We start from the raw sequence: 18,748 nt of genomic DNA, 5'->3' as shown, positions 1-18,748 counted from the left end.
CAGTAACATCTGTTACTCCCAATAACTATTTCGCCATATCCACTATAACCTTAAACCTTTCCACAACCAAAGTCATGTTGATAACCTTACCAATGAAAGCTATGAAGTTTATTTACTATCAAAGTGTCCTTTGACCCTGCACATTCATTGATGACAAGATTTTGGAAAAGGTATTGAAACCATGCCAGGACCAGCAGAGCACCAGCTCTGACATTAGGTCCACTTCATACAGGCCAGGACCAGCAGAAACACCAGCCCTGACATTGGGTCCACTTCGTACAGGCCAGGACCAGCAGAAACACCAGCCCTGACATTAGGTCCACTTCGTACAGGTCAGGAGCAGCAGAAGCACCAACCCTGACATTAGGTCCACTTCGTACAGGCCAGGACCAGCAGAAGCACCAACCTTGACATTAGGTCCACTTCGTACAGGCCAGGACCAGCAGAAACACCAGCCCTGACATTAGGTCCACTTCGTATAGGCCAGGACCAGCAGAAACACCAGCCCTGACATTAGGGCCACTTCGTACAGGTCAAGACCAGCAGAAACACCAGCCCTGACATTAGGTCCACTTCGTACAGGCCAGGACCAGCCATGGAAGCTCCATCAGTCCTCACTGTGGTTCCACCAATCTGTCTTACAGCCTCTGCATATGATACATCATGACGGATTCTAGATCTATGAGCCTCTCTAGTCTCTCGCTACACCTGTTCTACCCCCACAATTACAACACTGAACCTTAACATTTCTCTCACAGTCACCATAATCATGTGGTCCAAATGGTCCAAGCACACCAAGACAGTCGTGAAGAGGGCACGACAAAACCTATTCCCTCTCAGGAAACCAAAAAATGTTGGCATGGGTCCAGAGATCCTCAAAAGGTTCTACAGCTGCAACATCGCATCCTGACCGGTTGCATCACCGCCTGGTACGGCAATTGCTCGGCCTCTGACCACAAGGCGCTACAGAGGGTAGTGTGTACGGCCCAGTACATCACTGGGGCTAAGCTGCCTGTCATCCAGGACCTCTACACCAGGCGGTGTCAGAGGAAGGCCCTAAAAATTGTCAAAGACCCCAGCCACCCCAGTCATAGACTGTTCTCTCTGCTACCGCACGGCAAGCAGTATCGGAGCGCCAAGTCTAGGACAAAAAGGCTTCTCAACAGTTTTTACCCCCAAGCCATAAGACTCCTGAACAGGTCATCAAATGGTTACCCGGACTATTTGCATTGTGTGCCCCACCAACCCCTCTTTTACACTACTGCTACTCTCTGTTTATCATATATGCATAGCCACTTTAACCATATCTACATGTACATACTACCTCAATCAGCCTGACTAACCAGTGTCTGTATAAAGCCTTGCTACTTTTATTGCCTCGCTACTGTTATTCACACTCTTTTTACTGTTGTTTTTATTTATTTACTTACCTATTGTTCACCTAACACCTTGTTTGCACCTTTGGTTAGAGCCTGTAAGTAAGCATTTCACTGTAAGGTCTACTACACCTGTTGTATTCAGCATTTCACTGTAAGGTCTACTACACCTGTTGTATTCAGCATTTCACTCTAAGGTCTACTACACCTGTTGTATTCAGCATTTCCCTGTAAGGTCTACCTACACCTGTTGTATTCAGCATTTCACTGTAAGGTCTACTACACCTGTTGTATTCGGCGCACGTGACAAATAAACTTTGATTTGATATTTTCTCTCCTTTACACTGAGAAGGCCAGCATCCTGGAGTCACCTCTTCACTGTTGACATTGAGACTGGTGTTTTGCGGGTACTATTTAATGAAGCTGCCAGTTGAGGACTTGTGAGGCGTCTGTTATTCAAACTAGACACTCTAATGTACTTGTCCTCTTGCTCAGTTGTGCACCGGGGCCTCCCACTCCTCTTTCTATTCTGGTTAGAGCCAGTTTGCGCTGTTCTGTGAAGGGAGTAGTACACAGCGTTGTACGAGATTTCAGTTTCTTGGTAATTTCTCGCATGGAATAGCCTTCCTTTCTCAGAACAAGAATAGACTGACGAGTTTCAGAAGAAAGGTCTTTGTTTCTGGACATGTTGAGCCTGTAATCGAACCCACAAATGCTGATGCTCCAGATACTCAACTAGTCTAAAGGCCAGTTTTATTGCTTCTTTAATCAGAACAACAATCAGCCGTTCCAGCTACAATAGTCATTTACAACATTAACAATATCTACACTGTATTTCTGATCAATTTGATGTTATTTTAACAGACAAAAAAATGGGCTTTTCCTTAAAAAACAAGGACATTTCTAAATGACACCAAACTTTTGAACGGTAGTGTGTGTGTGTATATGTATATGTGTGTATATATATATATATATAGACAGAGAGAGATAGACAGACAGAGAGACAGACAGAGAGAGATAGACAGACAGAGAGACAGACAGAGAGAAATAGATAGACAGACAGAGAGACAGACAAACAGACAGACAGAGAGACAGACAGAGAGACAGACAGAGAGAAATAGATAGACAGACAGAGAGACAGACAGGTGGAAATGATTAGAGTACATGGCCATTAAGGCCAGATCGTTCCTCAAGATGTTAAAACGTTCATAGATGACCAGCAGGATCAAACAATATAACCAATATAATGACTAATAGATTAACCAATATAATGACTAATAGATTAACCAATATAATGACTAATAGATTAACCAATATGACGAATAGATTAACCAATATAATGACTAATAGATTAAACAATATGACTAATAGATTAACCAATATGACTAATAGATTAACCAATATGACTAATAGATTAACCAATATAATGACTAATAGATTAACCAATATGACTAATAGATTAACCAATATGACTAATAGATTAACCAATATGACTAATAGATTAACCAATATAATGATGCCTACTAAGTAACAGTAGATAGAAATCTTGCCGAAACAAAATATAATTGTATAAATAACCTCACACTACCCGTGTGGGTCCACCAAAACCACCGTGTGGGTCCAGCATGCACATCAGTCAAAGCCACCGGCGCAACCGTGTGGGTCCACCAGAACCACCGTGTGGGTCCACCAGAACCACCGTGAGGGTCCACCAGAACCACCTTGTGGGTCCACCAGAACCACCGTGAGGGTCCACCAGAACCACCTTGTGGGTCCACCAGAACCACCGTGAGGGTCCACCAGAACCACCTTGTGGGTCCACCAGAATCACCGTGAGGGTCCACCAGAACCACCAGAACCACCGTGTGGGTCCACCAGAACCACCTGAGGGTCCACCAGTGGGTCCACCAGAACCACCGTGAGGGTCCACCAGAACCACCTTGTGGGTCCACCAGAACCACCGTGAGGGTCCACCAGATCCACCTTGTGGGTCCACCAGAACCACCGTGAGGGTCCACCAGATCCACCTTGTGGGTCCACCAGAACCACCGTGAGGGTCCACCAGATCCACCTTGTGGGTCCACAAGAACCACCAGGCTTCCTTACTGAACAATGTATTTATTTTCTATGAACTTGTATTGTATTCCTGTTTTGCATTTCAGATTTTGTATTTGATGTGTGTATCTTTGTAATTACAGAGCTCATTTGTACAAGAAACCTTGGTTTCACTCTGAACATGACTCCCTCCCAAATTATAGGTTTAAATAAAACAATGATTAATACTTGTGTTATTTTATTAAAAGGGAATAAAGATTCTCTGATACATGGGATCACATGAATCAGGTCAACATGGCTTTTGGTCACAAATGAGCCAACCACAGCACATTATAATATACTATTATATACTGGAGGCAGCAATAACAAATCCACAGAATAACAGAGGACTAAGGATATAGATTACTATTCACATACTTTTATTTCCACAGATATCCTCTAGCAGTTAAGAACATACTGTTATACACAGTTACAGAAGCAGTGCATGGTGGGTAGTGGGCATCTACTCAATTAAGGATGACAAAAATGTGTGTATAAAATAACGTGGGGTGAGAGATTTCCACTGCCACAAAATCATCAACCAAATCACCACCTCCTCCATTCTTCCCTTCGTTTTTAAAAAATACAATCTTTTAAATTGGACGTTGAGGCAAACAGGCTAACTCTACAGCAGAGTTTCACAAACTCGGCCCTTTGGGCAACAACGTTTTGGCTTGTTGTCCTAGCACTACACAGCTGATTAAAAATAATCAAAGATTGACGATGAGTTGATTATTTCAATCAGCTGTGTAGTGTTAGGACAACAAACAAACAAAACGTGCACTCAGGACAGTGGTTGGATAACCCTGACTTAGAGGATCTAAAACAAGGGTAGGCGACCCTGGACAGTGGTTGGATAACCCGACCTTAGAGGATCTAAAACAAGGGTAGGCGACCCTGGACAGTGGTTGGATAACCCTGACTTAGAGGATCTAAAACAAGGGTAGGCGACCCTGGACAGTGGTTGGATAACCCTGACTTAGAGGATCTAAAACAAAACCCTGGACAGTGGTTGGATAACCCTGACTTAGAGGATCTAAAACAAGGGTAGGCGACCCTGGACAGTGGTTGATAACCCTGACTTAGAGGATCTAAAACAAGGGTAGGCGACCCTGACAGTGGTTGGATAACCCTGACTTAGAGGATCTAAAACAAGGGTAGGCGACCCTGGACAGTGGTTGGATAACCCTGACTTAGAGGATCTAAAACAAGGGTAGGCGACCCTGGACAGTGGTTGGATAACCCGACCTTAGAGGATCTAAAACAAGGGTAGGCGACCCTGGACAGTGGTTGGATAACCCTGACTTAGAGGATCTAAAACAAGGGTAGGCGACCCTGGACAGTGGTTGGATAACCCTGACTTAGAGGATCTAAAACAAGGGTAGGCGACCCTGGACAGTGGTTGGATAACCCGACCTTAGAGGATCTAAAACAAGGGTAGGCGACCCTGGACAGTGGTTGGATAACCCTGACTTAGAGGATCTAAAACAAGGGTAGGCGACCCTGGACAGTGGTTGGATAACCCTGACTTAGAGGATCTAAAACAAGGGTAGGCGACCCTGGACAGTGGTTGGATAACCCTGACTTAGAGGATCTAAAACAAGGGTAGGCGACCCTGGACAGTGGTTGGATAACCCTGACTTAGAGGATCTAAAACAAGGGTAGGCGACCCTGGACAGTGGTTGGATAACCCTGACTTAGAGGATCTAAAACAAGGGTAGGCGACCCTGGACAGTGGTTGGATAACCCTGACTTAGAGGATCTAAAACAAGGGTAGGCGACCCTGGACAGTGGTTGGATAACCCTGACTTAGAGGATCTAAAACAAGGGTAGGCGACCCTGGACAGTGGTTGGATAACCCTGACTTAGATAACCCTGATCTAAAACAAGGGTAGGCGACCCTGGACAGTGGTTGGATAACCCTGACTTAGAGGATCTAAAACAAGGGTAGGCGACCCTGGACAGTGGTTGGATAACCCTGACTTAGAGGATCTAAAACAAGGGTAGGCGACCCTGGACAGTGGTTGGATAACCCTGACTTAGAGGATCTAAAACAAGGGTAGGCGACCCTGGACAGTGGTTGGATAACCCTGACTTAGAGGATCTAAAACAAGGGTAGGACCCTGGACAGTGATAACCCCTTAGAGGATCCTGGAGCTGATCCCTGATCCTGGAGCCACTTCATGTTTTTGATTTAACCGTCCTGGAATACCAGCTGTGTTTAATAGATCACTGAACTGATCAATTAGCTCAGATGTGGTGCCTCGTTGGAACAGGGTGGTCTACCCCTTATCTAGAGGCTTGCTGATGGGGCAGTTGAATAGAGGTCAGGGGTTGAAGGTCAAGGTTCGAGGCCAGGGGTTCAGAGGTGTGATTGATTCATAAAAAAAAAATGGCCCACAGATGACAACTAGCTTTACGTTGTCGTCGTAGTTACCACTGGGCTACTATTATTATACTTCTGCATGTGATCAACCACATGATCAACTACATGATTAACCACCTGATCAAACAACAGCATCAAACACATTGAAAAGAAAAACAATATATTTTCATTTTTCATCACAAGTTTAAGATTCACAAGTCTTCCATCAGCTCTCTGTGCTCTAGTGCTTCTCCGTTGGCGACTGAACAGATTTTAGAGAAAGAGAGAGGTGAGGGAGAAGAGAGAAGAGGGGGAAGAGAAGAGAGGAGAGAGAGGTGAGGGTGAAGAGAAGAGAGGAGAGAGAGGTGAGGGGGAAGAGAAGAGAGAGGGAGGAGAGAGAGAGAGGTGAGGGGGAAGAGAAGAGAGAGAGGTGAGGGAGAAGAGAAGAGAGAGGGAGGAGAGAGAGAGAGGTGAGGGAGAAGAGAGAGAGAGAGGGAAGAGAAGAGAGAGAGGTGAGGGAGAAGAGAGAGAGGTGAGGGAGAAGAGAAGAGAGGAGACAGAGAGGTGAGGGAGAGAGAGAGAGGAGACAGAGAGGTGAGGGAGAAGAGAAGAGAGGAGACAGAGAGGTGAGGGAGAAGAGAGGAGAGAGGGAAGAGAAGAGAGGAGACAGAGAGTTGAGGGAGAAGAGAGGAGAGAGAGAGTTGAGGGAGAAGAGAGGAGAGAGAGAGGTGAGGGAGAAGAGAGGAGAGAGAGAAGAGAGAAGAGAGGTGAGAGAGGTGAGGGAGAAGAGAGAGAGAGAGAGGTGAGGGAGAAGAGAGGAGAGAGAGGGAAGAGAAGATAGAGAGGTGAGAGAGGTGAGGGAGAAGAGAGGAGAGAGAGAGGTGAGGGAGAAGAGAGGAGAGAGAGGGAAGAGAAGATAGAGAGGTGAGAGAGGTGAGGGAGAAGAGAGGAGAGAGAGAGGTGAGGGAGAAGAGAGGAGAGAGAGGGAAGAGAAGATAGAGAGAGGTGAGGGGGAGATAGAAGAGAGGAGAGTGACAGAGGTGACTAGCTGCTGGCTGACATTATCTCTATGGAGACGTGAGGTGGAGGGGTGTCAGGGGTCCGTTACCATGGCTTCATCTGACAACACCCGCTGTGTGGGTTACATCATAAAATGCCTGTCTTCTGATTGGTTTAAAACCTAGTAGGAATGAAAGACACGCCTCTCATCAGCATCAAGCTCCTTTCTCAACCCCGCCTCCAGTTCACAACAGAAGAGGCTTGATTCACCAGAAATACTCAATGACAAATATCTATCGAGGAACATATTCACTCATCAACCAGACCCCCACACTACCATCAACACACCCCAGGTTAACAAGCAGCACACAGAGGTATGGGGGAGAGGAGGAGGAGGAGGAAGAGGAAGGCCCTCCTTGAGTCTTTCTTGGCGGTCAGGAATGTCGGTGTGTCTTTTTCATATTGTTTTTTTTATAGTGTTATTTTTTCGTATATTTTTCAGAGACTGTTCTGTTCAGTTTGTTGGTTGTTATGGTAACCGGTCAGAGAAGTGAGCATGTCCCAGACCTCTTCTTAGAGCCAAAATGGAGTCTGCTGGGCAGCCAGTTTCACCTCCCCCCACCACCACCACCAATGGGATTCCTGCCAGTCTGCTGGGCTAGCAGGGTGGGGTGAGCAGAGTAGCTGGTGTGAGAACCGTCTAGATTCGGGTCTGAGAGACAGAGCCATGAGCCATGGCGCCATGAGCCACACACTACCAGTTGGTTGCTGCTGTAGGTTGAGTCTGGGGCTAGGGGCCGCTGGGGTGTAGCTGAAACTGTGAACTCTGGGATCTGGAGGCTAGCTGAGGCTAGCTGTCGTAGCCTAGCTGACTGAGGCTAGCTGTGTGGGCTGAGGCTGGGTGACTGTGGCCCCTGGGATCTGGAGGCTAGCTGTCGTAGTAGGATAGCTGTGTGGGCTGAGGCTGGGTGACTGTGGCCCCTGGGACCTGGATGCTAGGGACCCTTCGTGTGTAACTAAAACTATGGCCCCTGGGCTGAGGCATAGGCTGGAGTTCAGGGGCCAGTCTGTGGCCCCCGTCATCTGTTAGCAGGGTAGTAGTTGGGGTCCAGGTAGTTATATCCAGGGGTCTGAGCCAGACAGTAGTCCCTGTCTAGGAAGGTCTCATGGTGATGGACAGGCTCCAGATGGTGGTCTGGCGTGTGGCTCTCAGTCTTGTACAGGCTGGAGGAGGGGACAAACGAGGGTTAAGAGATTAATTAATAAATACAACTGTTAAAAGTAGAAAAACGACATACGCAACAAGGCTGCTAATGTGTAGGTTCATAAACGGCCATTAGGAAACATGTAGAAAGGTAAACTTGTCCTTAAAGGCCCAATGCAGTCAAAAACGTGTTTTTCCTGTGTTTTAAATATATTTTCACACTGAGGATGAAATAATACTGTGAAATTGTGAAAATTATGATCATGACCTTTTAGTGTTAGAGCTGTTTGTAAATCATCTGTTAGAGCTGTTTGTAAATCATCTATTAGAGCTGTTTGTAAATCTATTAGAGCTTCATTCCCGAGTGGCGCCTGTTTGATTCCTACTCAACAGACCTCAGTCAACACATAGTCCTGTTTGGTTCCTACTGAACAGACCTCAGTCAATACATAGTCCTGTTTGGTTCCTACTGAACCTCAGTCAACACATAGTCCTGTTTGGTTCCTACTGAACCTCAGTCAACACATAGTCCTGTTTGGTTCCTACTGAACAGACCTCAGTCAACACATAGTCCTGTTTGGTTCCTACTGAACAGACCTCAGTCAACACATAGTCCTGTTTGGTTCCGACTGAACAGACCTCAAGTCAACACATAGTCCTGTTTGGTTTCTACTGAACCTCAGTCAACACATAGTCCTGTTTGGTTCCTACTGAACCTCAGTCAACACATAGTCCTGTTTGGTTCCTACTGAACAGACCTCAGTCAACACATAGTCCTGTTTGGTTCCTACTGAACAGACCTCAGTCAACACATAGTCCTGTTTGGTTCCTACTGAACAGACCTCAGTCAACACATAGTCCCTGTTTGGTTCCTACTGAAATTCAGTCAACACATAGTCCTGTTTGGTTTCTACTGAACAGTTCTCAGTCAACACATAGTCCTGTTTGGTTCCTATTGAACAGACCTCAGTCAACACATAGTCCTGTTTGGTTCCTACTGAACAGACCTCAGTCAACACATAGTCCTGTTTGGTTCCTACTGAACCTCAGTCAACACATAGTCCTGTTTGGCTCCTACTGAACAGACCTCAGTCAACACATAGTCCTGTTTGGTTCCTACTGAACAGACCTCAGTCAATACATAGTCCTGTTTGGTTCCTACTGAACCTCAGTCAACACATAGTCCTGTTTGGTTCCTACTGAACCTCAGTCAACACATAGTCCTGTTTGGTTCCTACTGAACCTCAGTCAACACATAGTCCTGTTTGGTTCCTACTGAACAGACCTCAGTCAACACATAGTCCCTGTTTGGTTCCTAAAGAAATTCAGTCAACACATAGTCCTGTTTGGTTCCTATTGAACAGACCTCAGTCAACACATAGTCCTGTTTGGTTCCTACTGAACAGACCTCAGTCAACACATAGTCCTGTTTGGTTCCTACTGAACAGACCTCAGTCAACACATAGTCCCTGTTTGGTTCCTAAAGAAATTCAGTCAACACATAGTCCTGTTTGGTTTCTACTGAACAGACCTCAGTCAACACATAGTCCTGTTTGGTTCCTACTGAACAGACCTCAGTCAATACATAGTCCTGTTTGGTTTCTACTGAACCTCAGTCAACACATAGTCCTGTTTGGCTCCTACTGAACAGACCTCAGTCAACACATAGTCCCTGTTTAGTTCCTACTGAACCTCAGTCAACACATAGTCCTGTTTGGCTCCTACTGAAACTCAGTCAACACATAGTCCTGTTTGGTTCCTACTGAACAGACCTCAGTCAATACATAGTCCTGTTTGGTTCCTACTGAACCTCAGTCAACACATAGTCCTGTTTGGTTCCTACTGAACCTCAGTCAACACATAGTCCTGTTTGGTTCCTACTGAACCTCAGTCAACACATAGCCCCTGTTTGGTTCCTACTGAAATTCAGTCAACACATAGTCCTGTTTGGTTTCTACTGAACAGTTCTCAGTCAATACATAGTCCTGTTTGGTTCCTACTGAACCTCAGTCAACACATAGTCCTGTTTGGTTCCTACTGAACCTCAGTCAACACATAGTCCTGTTTGGTTCCTACTGAACCTCAGTCAACACATAGTCCTGTTTGGTTCCTACTGAACCTCAGTCAAAACATAGTGCCTGTTTGGCTGTGTTAAAAAAAATCATTTTAACCCATTTTGTAGCCTGATGAACAGAGCCCCAGCCAGGCAGGACTCACCAGTCGGAGCAGTTGGAACAGAAGTCCACAGCGTTGTCTGAGGGACAGTCCTGACAATGCCACCGCACGCCCTGGATGGGCTCCACACCACACACGTCACACTGCAGAGAGAGACACAGGAGCACAGGGTTAACATGCCTTTATAACCCGGGAAGTATGGGTCCTGGATGCTGATTGGCTGAAACAACATTTCAGCCTTGTGTATATCAGACAATATACCACAGGTGTGACGTAAGAATACTAGTTTTCTGTTCAATTTCTGTTGGTAACCAGTTTATAATAGCAATAAGGCACCTGGGGGTCACCTGGGGGGGACAGTCAGCTACCCACCACACCCTTATTGTTATAGAGGGACAGTCAGCTACCTACCACACCCCCTTATTGTTATAGAGGGACAGTCAGCTACCCACCACACCCCCTTATTGTTATAGAGGGACAGTCAGCTACCCACCACACCCCCTTATTGTTATAGAGGGACAGTCAGCTACCTACCACACCCCTTATTGTTATAGAGGGACAGTCAGCTACCTACCACACCCCTTATTGTTATAGCGGGACAGTAGAGACAGTCAGCTACCTACCACACCCCTTACTGTTATAGAGGGACAGTAGAGACAGTCAGCTACCTACCTACCACACCCCCTTACTGTTATAGAGGGACAGTAGAGACAGTCAGCTACCTACCCACCCCCTTACTGTTATAGAGGGACAGTAGAGACAGTCAGCTACCTACCCACCCCCTTACTGTTATAGAGGGACAGTAGAGACAGTCAGCTACCTAACCACCCCCTTATTGTTATAGAGGGACAGTCAGCTACCTACCTACCACCCCTTATTGTTATAGAGGGACAGTAGAGACAGTCAGCTACCTACCTACCACACCCCTTACTGTTATAGAGGGACAGTAGAGACAGTCAGCTACCTAACCACCCCCCTTATTGTTATAGAGGGACAGTCAGCTACCTACCTACCACCCCTTATTGTTATAGAGGGACAGTAGAGACAGTCAGCTACCTACCTACCACCCCCTTATTGTTATAGAGGGACAGTAGAGACAGTCAGCTATCTACCTACCACACCCCTTACTGTTATAGAGGGACAGTAGAGACAGTCAGCTATCTACCACCCCCTTATTGTTATAGAGGGACAGTAGAGACAGTCAGCTACCTACCACCCCCTTATTGTTATAGAGGGACAGTAGAGACAGTCAGCTATCTACCTACCACACCCCCTTACTGTTATAGAGGGACAGTAGAGACAGTCAGCTACCTACCACACCCCTTACTGTTATAGAGGGACAGTAGAGACAGTCAGCTACCTAACGACCACCCCCTTATTGTTATAGAGGGACAGTAGAGACAGTCAGCTACCTAACGACCACCCCCTTACTGTTATAGAGGGACAGTAGAGACAGTCAGCTATCTACCACCCCCTTATTGTTATAGAGGGACAGTAGAGACAGTCAGCTACCTACCACCCCCTTATTGTTATAGCGGGACAGTCAGCTACCTACCACACCCCCTTACTGTTATAGAGGGACAGTAGAGACAGTCAGCTACCTACCTACCACACCCCCTTACTGTTATAGAGGGACAGTAGAGACAGTCAGCTACCTACCCACCCCCTTACTGTTATAGAGGGACAGTAGAGACAGTCAGCTACCTACCCACCCCCTTACTGTTATAGAGGGACAGTAGAGACAGTCAGCTACCTAACCACCCCCTTATTGTTATAGAGGGACAGTCAGCTACCTACCTACCACCCCCTTATTGTTATAGAGGGACAGTAGAGACAGTCAGCTACCTACCTACCACACCCCCTTACTGTTATAGAGGGACAGTAGAGACAGTCAGCTACCTAACCACCCCCCTTATTGTTATAGAGGGACAGTCAGCTACCTACCTACCACCCCTTATTGTTATAGAGGGACAGTAGAGACAGTCAGCTACCTACCTACCACCCCCTTATTGTTATAGAGGGACAGTAGAGACAGTCAGCTATCTACCTACCACACCCCCTTACTGTTATAGAGGGACAGTAGAGACAGTCAGCTATCTACCACCCCCTTATTGTTATAGAGGGACAGTAGAGACAGTCAGCTACCTACCACCCCCTTATTGTTATAGAGGGACAGTAGAGACAGTCAGCTATCTACCTACCACACCCCTTACTGTTATAGAGGGACAGTAGAGACAGTCAGCTACCTACCACACCCCCTTACTGTTATAGAGGGACAGTAGAGACAGTCAGCTACCTAACGACCACCCCCTTATTGTTATAGAGGGACAGTAGAGACAGTCAGCTACCTAACGACCACCCCTTACTGTTATAGAGGGACAGTAGAGACAGTCAGCTATCTACCACCCCTTATTGTTATAGAGGGACAGTAGAGACAGTCAGCTACCTACCACCCCTTATTGTTATAGCGGGACAGTCAGCTACCTACCACACCCCCTTACTGTTATAGAGGGACAGTAGAGACAGTCAGCTACCTACCTACCACACCCCTTACTGTTATAGAGGGACAGTAGAGACAGTCAGCTACCTACCCACCCCCTTACTGTTATAGAGGGACAGTAGAGACAGTCAGCTACCTACCTACCACAGTCCCTTACTGTTATAGAGGGACAGTAGAGACAGTCAGCTACCTAACCACCACCCCTTATTGTTATAGAGGGACAGTCAGCTACCTACCTACCACCCCCTTATTGTTATAGAGGGACAGTAGAGACAGTCAGCTACCTACCACACCCCCTTACTGTTATAGAGGGACAGTAGAGACAGTCAGCTACCTACCTACCACACCCCCTTATTGTTATAGAGGGACAGTCAGCTACCTACCTACCACCCCCTTACTGTTATATAGAGACAGTAGAGACAGTCAGCAACCCACCACCCCCTTACTGTTATATAGAGACAGTCAGCTACCCACCACCACCCCCTTACTGTTATAGAGGGACAGTCAGCTACCCACCACCACCCCCTTACTGTTATAGAGGGACAGTCAGCTACCCACCACCACCCCCTTACTGTTATAGAGGGACAGTCAGCTACCCACCACCCCCTTACTGTTATATAGAGACAGTAGAGACAGTCAGCTACCTACCACACCCCCTTATTGTTATAGAGGGACAGTAGAGACAGTCAGCTACCTACCCACCACACCCCCTTACTGTTATAGAAGGACAGTAGAGACAGTCAGCTACCTACCTACCACACCCCCTTACTGTTATAGAGGGACAGTCAGCTACCTACCTACCACCCCTTATTGTTATAGAGGGACAGTAGAGACAGTCAGCTAACTACCTACCACCCCCTTACTGTTATAGAGGGACAGTAGAGACAGTCAGCTACCTACCCACCACCCCTTACTGTTATAGAGGGACAGTCAGCTACCTACCTACCACACCTTATTGTTATAGAGGGACTGTAGAGACAGTCAGCTACCTACCTACCACCCCCTTACAGTTATAGAGGGACAGTAGAGACAGTCAGCTACCTACCCACCACCCCTTACTGTTATAGAGGGACAGTCAGCTACCTATCTACCACCCCTTATTGTTATAGAGGGACTGTAGAGACAGTCAGCTACCTACCTACCTACCACCCCTTACTGTTATAGAGGGACAGTAGAGACAGTCAGCTACCTACCCACCACCCCTTACTGTTATAGAGGGACAGTCAGCTACCTATCTACCACCCCTTATTGTTATAGAGGGACAGTAGAGACAGTCAGCTACCTACCTACCACCCCTTATTGTTATATAGGGACAGTAGAGACAGTCAGCTACCTACCTACCACACCCCTTACTGATATATAGAGACAGTAGAGACAGTCAGCTACCTACCTACCACACCCTTATTGTTATAAAGGGACAGTAGAGACAGTCAGCTACCTACCTACCACACCCTTATTGTTATAAAGGGACAGTAGAGACAGTCAGCTACCTACCTACCACACCCTTATTGTTATATAGGGACAGTAGAGACAGTCAGCTATCTACCTACCACACCCACTTACTGATATATAGAGACAGTAGAGACAGTCAGCTACCTACCTACCACACCCTTATTGTTATAAAGGGACAGTAGAGACAGTCAGCTACCTACCTACCACACCCTTATTGTTATAAAGGGACAGTAGAGACAGTCAGCTACCTACCTACCACACCCTTATTGTTATAAAGGGACAGTAGAGACAGTCAGCTACCTACCCACCACCCCTTACTGTTATAGAGGGACAGTCAGCTACCTATCTACCACCCCTTATTGTTATAGAGGGACAGTAGAGACAGTCAGCTACCTACCTACCACCCCTTATTGTTATAGAGGGACAGTAGAGACAGTCAGCTACCTACCTACCACACCCACTTACTGATATATAGAGACAGTAGAGACAGTCAGCTACCTACCTACCACACCCTTATTGTTATAAAGGGACAGTAGAGACAGTCAGCTATCTACCTACCACACCCACTTACTGATATATAGAGACAGTAGAGACAGTCAGCTACCTACCTACCACACCCTTATTGTTATAAAGGGACAGTAGAGACAGTCAGCTACCTACCTACCACCCTTATTGTTATAGAGGGACAGTAGAGACAGTCAGCTACCTACCTACCACACCCACTTACTGATATATAGAGACAGTAGAGACAGTCAGCTACCTACCTACCACACCCTTATTGTTATAAAGGGACAGTAGAGACAGTCAGCTATCTACCTACCACACCCACTTACTGATATATAGAGACAGTAGAGACAGTCAGCTACCTACCTACCACACCCTTATTGTTATAAAGGGACAGTAGAGACAGTCAGCTACCTACCTACCACACCCTTATTGTTATAAAGGGACAGTAGAGACAGTCAGCTACCTACCTACCACACCCTTATTGTTATAAAGGGACAGTAGAGACAGTCAGCTATCTACCTACCACACCCACTTACTGATATATAGAGACAGTAGAGACAGTCAGTAGAGACAGTCACCCTCCAACAAGATGGCGTAGCAGTAAGTCGTCCTGTCTCGTCGTGTCCCTGTATATATCGTCTATTTTTCGTTTTTTACATATTTTTCTTCAAAAACATTTTGCTAAACCTAAGCTTCCAAATACTCTCCTGCAACCCGCCTCACCCAATGTAGCTATTTTTCCTAAAGTATTTATATTTACTTCAGAACCGGAACCCCTCAACTGAAGCTAGCCGGCTAACCACCAGCTATGCTAGCGGTCTTCAGCTAACCGGTCATCAGCTAAGCTAACCTTTAGCTCGGAAAGCTCTCGCCAGCTCGAACAACGCGACTCTAACCAGAGCATAACGGACCTATTTATTTTTCATCCCCGGATTCATCCCTGGATTCCCACCGCAAACGGAACATTTCAGCTGGATCTTCACAACTAGCTATCTAGCTAAACCGCAACCCCGGATGATTACTCCTGGCTAGCGCTTCCACCCACTTAGCGTGAAGCTAGCCCGGCCAGCGCACCTGTACCACCACCGTAGCATACTCCTGGGCTACAATACCCGGGCCCACGACCGGTCTATCGATGTCACCGCATGAAGAGGAATAAACAGACTCACCCCATCGCGACGTCCCCTAAAGGCCAACTCTCTAGCCCTCGCTATCTCCCTGCTTGCTAAACTCGGCCTGCTAACTGCTAGCTTGTCTAGCCCCGGTCCGCTAACTGCTACCTTGTTTAGCCCGGGCCTACGAACTGTTAGCTTGTTAGCACAGGCCTGCTAACTGCTAGCTTGTCTAGCCCGGGCCTACGAACTGTTAGCTTGTTAGCACAGGCCTGCTAACTGCTAGCTTGTCTAGCCCGGGCCTACGAACTGTTAGCTTGTTAGCACAGGCCTGCTAACCGTCTGAATCGCCGCGTCCCAAACACTCACCGGACCCATATTTACTTTCTATCTCTTCTTGATTTTTAATCTGTTTATACCTTTCCGGAAACCTGCCTCACCCAATGTGATACGGAATCGCTATTATTTTTAATTTTTAGAACACACTCAAGAACCTCCAGAAGCTAACCAGCTAACTAGCTACAAGCTATTTAGTCATTGTTAACTTTTTTTCAACCTGGATAACACTCGCCAGTCCAGCTTCCCTGCCCCATCCACCGCTGCCCCCTGGACACTGATCTCTTGGCTACATAGCTGATGCACGCTGGACTGTCCATTAATCACGGTACTCCATTCTGCTTGTTTATGTTTTATCTGTCGGCCCCGTTGCCTAGTCAACGCCATTTTACCTGCTGTTGTTGTGCTAGCTGATTAGCTGTTGTCTCACCTACTGTTTAAGCTAGCTTTCCCAATTCAACACCTGTGATTACTGTATGCCTCACTGTATGTCTCTCTCAAATGTCAATATGCCTTGTATACTGTTGCTCAGGTTAGTTATCATTGTTCTAGTTCACAATGGAGCCCCTAGTTCTACTCTTCATACCCCTGATAACTCCTTTGTCCCACCTCCCACACATGCGGTGACCTCACCCATTACAACCAGCATGTCCAGAGACACAACCTCTCTCATCATCACCCAGTGCCTGGGCTTACCCCCGCTGTACCCGCACCCCACCATACCCCTGTCTGCGCACTATGCCCTGAATATATTCTACCATGCCCAGAAACCTGCTCCTCTTATTCTCTGTCCCCAACGCTCTAGGCGACCAGTTTTGATAGCCTTTAGCCGCACCCTCATACTACTCCTTCTCTGTTCCGCGGGTGATGTGGAGGTAAACCCAGGCCCTGCATGTCCCCAGGCACCCTCATTTGTTGACTTCTGTGATCGAAAAAGCCTTGGTTTCATGCATGTCAACATCAGAAGCCTCCTCCCTAAGTTTGTTTTACTCACTGCTCTAGCACACTCTGCTAACCCTGATGTCCTTGCTGTGTCTGAATCCTGGCTCAGGAAGGCCACCAAAAATTCAGAGATTTCCAAACCCAACTATAACATCTTCCGTCAAGATAGAACTGCTAAAGGGGGAGGAGTTGCAGTCTACTGCAGCGATAGCCTGCAAAGTAATGTCATACTTTCCAGGTCCATACCCAAACAGTTCGAACTACTAATTTTGAAAATTACTCTCTCCAGAAATAAGTCTCTCACTGTTGCCGCCTGCTACCGACCCCCCTCAGCTCCCAGCTGTGCCCTGGACACCATTTGTGAATTGATCGCCCCCCATCTAGCCTCAGAGTTTGTTGCTGTTAGGTGACCTAAACTGGGATATGCTTAACACCCCGCCAGTCCTACAATCTAAGCTAGATGCCCTCAATCTCACACAAATCATCAAGGAACCCACCAGGTACAACCCTAACTCTGTAAACAAGGGCACCCTCATAGACGTCATCCTGACCAACTGGCCCTCCAAATACACCTCCGCTTTCTTCAACCAGGATCTCAGCGATCACTGCCTCATTGCCTGTATCCGCTACGGAGCCGCAGTCAAACGACCACCCCTCATCACTGTCAAACGCTCCCTAAAACACTTCTGTGAGCAGGCCTTTCTAATCGACCTGGCCCGGGTATCCTGGAAGGACATTGACCTCATCCCGTCAGTTGAGGATGCCTGGTCATTCTTTAAAAGTAACTTCCTTACCATTTTAGATAAGCATGCTCCGTTCAAAAAATGCAGAACTAAGAACAGATACAGTCCTTGGTTCACCCCAGACCTGACTGCCCTCGACCAGCACAAAAACATCCTGTGGCGGACTGCAATAGCATCGAATAGTCCCCGGGATATGCAACTGTTCAGGGAAGTCCGGAACCAATACACGCAGTCAGTCAGGAAAGCTAAGGCCAGCTTCTTCAGGCAGAAGTTTGCATCCTGTAGCTCCAACTCCAAAAAGTTCTGGGACACTGTGAAGTCCATGGAGAACAAGAGCACCTCCTCCCAGCTGCCCACTGCACTGAGGCTAGGTAACACGGTCACCACCGATAAATCCATGATTATCGAAAACTTCAATAAGCATTTCTCAACGGCTGGCCATGCCTTCCGCCTGGCTACTCCAACCTCGGCCAACAGCTCTGCCCCCCGGCAGCTCCTCGCCCAAGCCTCTCCAGGTTCTCCTTTACCCAAATCCAGATAGCAGATGTTCTGAAAGAGCTGCAAACCTGGACCCGTACAAATCAGCTGGGCTTGACAATCTGGACCCCCTATTTCTGAAACTTTCCGCCGCCATTGTCGCAACCCCTATTACCAGCCTGTTCAACCTCTCTTTCATATCGTCTGAGATCCCCAAGGATTGAAAGCTGCCGCAGTCATCCCCCTCTTCAAAGGGGGAGACACCCTGGACCCAAACTGTTACAGACCTATATCCATCCTGCCCTGCCTATCTAAGGTCTTCGAAAGCCAAGTCAACAAACAGGTCACTGACCATCTCGAATCCCACCGTACCTTCTCCGCTGTGCAATCTGGTTTCCGAGCCGGTCACGGGTGCACCTCAGCAACACTCAAGGTACTAAACGATATCATAACCGCCATCGATAAA

General features: G+C 47.1%; 1 protein-coding gene and 1 long non-coding RNA gene across 2 annotated transcripts in view; both read right to left on the bottom strand.

The window, feature by feature from the left end:
- Positions 1-3,829: 3,829 nt before the first annotated feature.
- On the bottom strand, positions 3,830-5,339 carry LOC112237757. The gene is made up of 2 exons (XR_006084415.1): positions 4,719-5,339; positions 3,830-4,448 (listed from the first exon to the last, which is right to left on the bottom strand). It is a non-coding gene; the product is annotated as an uncharacterized LOC112237757 (long non-coding RNA).
- A 1,985-nt stretch (positions 5,340-7,324) lies between these two features.
- Positions 7,325-18,748, bottom strand: part of zzz3 (zinc finger, ZZ-type containing 3) — a 50,495-nt gene continuing 39,071 nt past the window's right edge. Inside the window, exons 11-12 of the mRNA XM_042329229.1 lie at positions 10,256-10,356; positions 7,325-8,058 (exon numbers count right to left, since the gene is read on the bottom strand). Coding sequence (XP_042185163.1) covers positions 7,914-8,058; positions 10,256-10,356 — 246 coding nt within the window. The 3' untranslated portion in view covers positions 7,325-7,913. The remainder of the gene's footprint in view (positions 8,059-10,255; positions 10,357-18,748) is intronic.

The sequence above is a fragment of the Oncorhynchus tshawytscha genome, linkage group LG10 (assembly GCF_018296145.1).
Source record: "Oncorhynchus tshawytscha isolate Ot180627B linkage group LG10, Otsh_v2.0, whole genome shotgun sequence".
NCBI lineage: Eukaryota > Metazoa > Chordata > Actinopteri > Salmoniformes > Salmonidae > Oncorhynchus > Oncorhynchus tshawytscha.
Note: the sequence above shows the minus strand (reverse complement) of the source record. Positions and strands in the feature narration are given on the sequence as shown.